This window comes from Helianthus annuus, chromosome 9, assembly GCF_002127325.2.
Source record: "Helianthus annuus cultivar XRQ/B chromosome 9, HanXRQr2.0-SUNRISE, whole genome shotgun sequence".
Lineage (NCBI taxonomy): Eukaryota > Viridiplantae > Streptophyta > Magnoliopsida > Asterales > Asteraceae > Helianthus > Helianthus annuus.
In genome coordinates, this window is record NC_035441.2 from 170,582,523 (window position 1) to 170,587,549 (window position 5,027).

Consider the following 5,027-nt stretch of genomic DNA (forward strand, 5'->3'; position numbering starts at 1 on the left):
AACTTGTTCGTAAGATTTGCCGCCTGGAGCATGCGACGTTAACATCACGACGAAGATTCACAGTCATATGTGGATATTCTTGGAGAATATTATTTAACAAATTATTAAAAAATTTAATAGATCAAGTAATATTCTGATGTCAAGATCGGACATTTTTTTCTTATTACTTTTTTTTGTTTATGTGCATTTTGTCTTGTACATGTGAGTTATCCATGAAACCGTTTAATCTTGAAACTGGATATATATAGTTACTGTTTGGCTCTTTACTTTTGCCTAATTGTTTTTTGAACCCTTGAAAAAATGTTTTATTAAGTGTTTAAATATATATGTTGTTTAGAATACTGAAACTAATGTGGCGGTTTTGAAAACTATAACCATGTAAAACTATCACCTACTCACTTGAAAAAATAACTTAAGTACAAATATTAAGCAACGTCCTCTTTTAAATTGCATGGAATAAATATGTGATGTGCAAAAAATATGCACTATATATGTGTATTGAAATATGTGAGCTAGAGAGGTCGAATAACAAGTCACATTGGTAATTTGACCATCATGAACCTTTTTTTTTCACTACTTAATAAAAGTAACATCAAATAAAAAAAAATAATAATAGTATTGAACACAGTACAATTATCACAGCAACTATACATCGATCTAATTACTTAAACATTAAATATACTAGTATAGTCGTTGGTAACTAAGTTACATTATGAGTGCCTATACTTTAAATCATTTAAATTGTTTCTTATTAGGTAATACTTTTATAAGAATCTAATACAACTAAGTACCATGTTATTTTTTGTACCAAACACAATCCCAATATAACAAACTTCACTTTGTGGAGCAGCTAGTGACAACCTTGTTTTTACTTTTACATACTTTATATAAGACCTCTTCCCTGTGTATTTGATGATCGTCAATGAAAATTTATAATTAACTATATTAATCGGTTTTCTTAATTATTATCACAAATTAACACTTTGATATTGTGAATGTTTCTAATGTTTCTATAACCATATTATAAGATTCTAGCATAATAGGGTGGTTGAGAAATTATAATAAATCTCTAGGAGTTCAAATGAAGTTAAAGCATAGTAAGAGGTCCTAAAGTAGAAAATTACTCTTTCAGTTTCTATATAAAAGCTGCCAAAACAAACACTTACATGCACTATAACTAACAAGAAAACTAACAAGAAAACTATGAGCTTTGAGAATTATGACCCTTGTTTCCCTGACCAGCCGGTAGTTGATCAATACCTCCCGGTGTGGGCTAACCTTCCCTCCTTCCGGTCCAAGCCGGCTTTCATCTGGGCAGAAGACAGTTTGTCTGGTTCGCTAAAATGCTCAAGTCTCACCTACGAGGGGCTAAACAACTCGGTTCACTTCATTTCATCCCAACTTTCACAATCATTTCAGAGGGGTGACACGATCATCATTTTATGCTCCCCTGGGCTTGAGCTCGTTGAGATCCTATTTGGATGTCAACGAGCTGGACTCATGGGAGTACCCATCATCCCTCCTAACCCAACTTTTTCAAACGACGATCACCACCATCTCATTCGTGTTTTGTCTCAGACACGACCAAAAGCGGCTGTTGCAGATCGTAATTATGTTGAAAAGGTCCAAAAATATATCAAACTTTCTTGTCCTGAAACCCCCCTATATAAAATCTTGCGCAATCTCACTTGGATACCTATGGAAAATCTTATAGAGATGAATGTAACGTCAAACACAAACTTACATTCATCGTATCAAGGTTGCAAGCCAGACGAGGTGTACTTGATCCAGTACACCTCTGGTGCAACCGGGATACCAAAGCCAGTCTTGGTGGCAGCAGGAGCAGCCGCTCACAACGTCAGACTTGCTAGAAAATCCTATGATCTTCACCCAAATAGCATCATTACGTTGTGGCTACCCCAATACCATGATTGCGGGCTTATGTTTCTCTTATTGACAATTGTTTCTGGTGCGACATGTGTGTTAACCTCGCCAAACGCTTTCATCAACCGGCCTAGGATTTGGCTCGAGTTGATAACCAAATTCAAGGCAACGTGCACTCCGGTACCCTCCTTCACACTGCCATTGGTCATCAAAAGGGGACAAGTTTTTGACAAAAGACACATGTCTATAAATCTAACCACCATGAAAAACCTAATAATCATCAACGAACCAATATACCATGAATCCGTTAAACAGTTTGTCCAAGTGCTCGGCCCATTAGGTTTAAATCCTTCATCGATTTCGCCCTCTTACGGGCTAGCTGAGAATTGTACTTTTGTCTCCACAGCATGGAGATCAAAACCACAAGATAGCAATTTCCCAATCCATAATAAGCTATTACCAAGTGCCCGGCTGCATTACGATGATATACATGATGAAGAAGATCAAATGAACATTGTAATCGTCAATGAAGACACAAATGAGCTTGTGGAAGACGGATTCGAGGGTGAGATATGGATTGCTTCTTCTCCAAGCAACGCCTCAGGCTACTTGAGCCACCCTTCTTTAACTCAAGAAATCTTTCATAGCAGATTAAGAGGAAGATTCAGCCATGAACGATTCATTCGAACTGGGGATCGAGGGATCATCAAAGGTGTCGAAAGATTCCTCTTTGTAACAGGTCGATGCTCAGACGTTATTAAACACGAAAATGGGGTTGAAACACATGCTCATTATCTCGAAACAGCAGCATACGAATCGTGTACAAGGTTTCTACGAGGAGGGTGCATTGCAGCATTTCAGATTGATGGGAGTATGACAGCAATTGTTGCAGAGATGCAGAAGAGTGGTGAGAAAGAAGATAATATGTTGAGGAGCATATGTGAAGGAATAAGAGAGTTTGTGTTGAAGGAACAGGATATTCAGGTGGAAATGGTAATTACCCTAGTGAAGAGTGGAAGTATTCCCAAAACGACATCGGGGAAGATACAACGATGGCTTGCTAAAGATAGATTTTTGAGGGGTAACATGGAGGTAGTGACACAGATGAAGTTTGATAAAGAAGATGACAACACTTTCAAGAAGTCTATTGCGAATAATATGAAGATAAATCAAATGGAAAATAGAAAGACGATATTATACAGTAATTTATGAATATACTGAAAGGTCATGGTGTATTTCTCGTACACCATTGAATCATCATGAACGATGCTTTGTTAAAAATAATAATGTAAAATTTACATATTGATATTTTGTTTGCGATGAGATACACTGCCGAAGATTATCATAGAAATTGCTGTCAAAGAAGACAAATTTGAACAAGTATTGAGTTTTTAAAGTATATGTTATGATAACTGGACACATGGAATAAACAGAAGATCGATATGAAAGATGACATACAACTAGATTGGCATGAAAGATGTTCGGAAACCTTTGGTTTTGTAGAAGGTGTTTGATAATGTTTCTCTTTGGAACATCAATGTCAGTGATAAATTTTGAGAAATTAATCAACTTGTGCAATGTCTTAAGGACAATATAATAAATTTGTTACCACTACAGGAAACTTTAAACTTTAACATAGGTTCGTTTATAAACCTGGTTATCTAATTATGCTTTGTAATTATCGTATGCAAAGAAAGTACTTTATATGAAAAATACATGATTTTAAACTGGAATACAATTTACTGTCAGTAATCCTTTTTAAATAACTAAAGCGTCGTTTGATGAACGCGGAAATCCGATCTCTTTAAAAAATTGAGGTGTCGTTGATGAGCTCCAAAATGACAAATTCTTATGAGCCGAATGCAATCAATTTAATATTATTTATTAATGTTTTATGGAATACTAACCGACTTCGCATATGATAAAAAGGAAAATAAATGGAATAATGGCTAAAATAACATTCTAAGTTTTGCATTATCTTTTAGCATGGGCACTTAAATAGACTATATATCCTTGAACACTGAAAATTTTATAAAGATCCAAAAATAAAATTTATGGTATTAGAAACAAACACAGGATGATTAGTATAACTTATCTGGGTTGTATTCTGGCCAGACATTATAAAACAAATGAGCTTCAATGGCTATTACAGACAGATGTCTTCTTTTGAAATTACAAATAGAACTCTCACGGATCTTGACAAAACAAAAAAAAATTGTGGGGAGGGGGGGGGGGTTGTTATCGACGGCATTTATTTTACTTTCACAATTTTCTACCGGATTGAAAAATTTTGTTTTAGTTTTTTTTTTTCTCTTTTCCAGTAGTAGACAACCAGTCACAAATGTTGCGATTGATACTTCAATTTGAATTTTAAGTTCCTACTTTTTTTTATCATCTATAGTGAGGTTTTGCAAACGTCCTAACAGCGTTGCAACTTTTAAATCGATTTGCGACCATTTATATTCTATTTTTTAATCTCACATATTTGCAACCAATATTTTCAATTTGATTTAGATTGACTATTTTCATAGTGTTTATCACCTAATTCCAAGTAAAATTGTAGGTCGGAATATTTGTGACTTATTTGCGACCGAATCTCGTGTGGTCACTAATTTTGCAACTGTTATTATCTTGGTTCCTTAAATTTGATTGTTTTCGGCCGTGAATCCCGGTTGGAATTAGCTAGCTTTTTAGTAGTGTTTGGGTGTGGTTTATGGGATGAGTTAATACGATGACAGCTAGTTTGTTGAAATTAGTGTTTTTAGAATTTAGTACTCTGTTTGTGTGTGGTTTATTGGATGAATTAATACGATGACAGCTAGTTTGTTGGAATTAGTGTTTTTAGAATTTAGTACTTCGTCATCGTCAATCATATCAACCTAGCTTAGAACACAATCCTAGATATATATGGATCGGAATCTATGTGAAAATAAGATTGGATTCGCCCAAGTTATGATTAAAGGCTTACTAGTTCGGGGAGTTTATTTCACATGCATACATGTCCTGTTGTGGACACACATGTAAATGTATTTTTTTTATTTAATATCTCTATATTGTAATTTGTAAGATATGATAATGCACAATAGTTAATCTAAAAGATTTCGAATCATAATGTAGTTTATTTGTATGGATTGCCCACGTCT

General features: G+C 34.7%; 1 protein-coding gene across 1 annotated transcript; it reads left to right on the top strand.

Annotated features, from left to right (window-relative positions):
• The first annotated feature begins 1,203 nt into the window (after positions 1-1,203).
• On the top strand, positions 1,204-3,096 carry LOC110876748 (long-chain-fatty-acid--AMP ligase FadD26). Its single transcript, XM_022124907.1, has one exon. It carries the CDS (start codon positions 1,204-1,206, stop codon positions 3,094-3,096), a length of 1,893 nt encoding a protein of 630 aa, XP_021980599.1.
• Positions 3,097-5,027: the final 1,931 nt, after the last annotated feature.

Bases quoted from the DNA above. Each gene is read 5' to 3' on its own strand.
- LOC110876748 (XM_022124907.1), top strand. From the start codon at position 1,204: ATGAGCTTTGAGAATTATGACCCTTGTTTCCCTGACCAGCCGGTAGTT.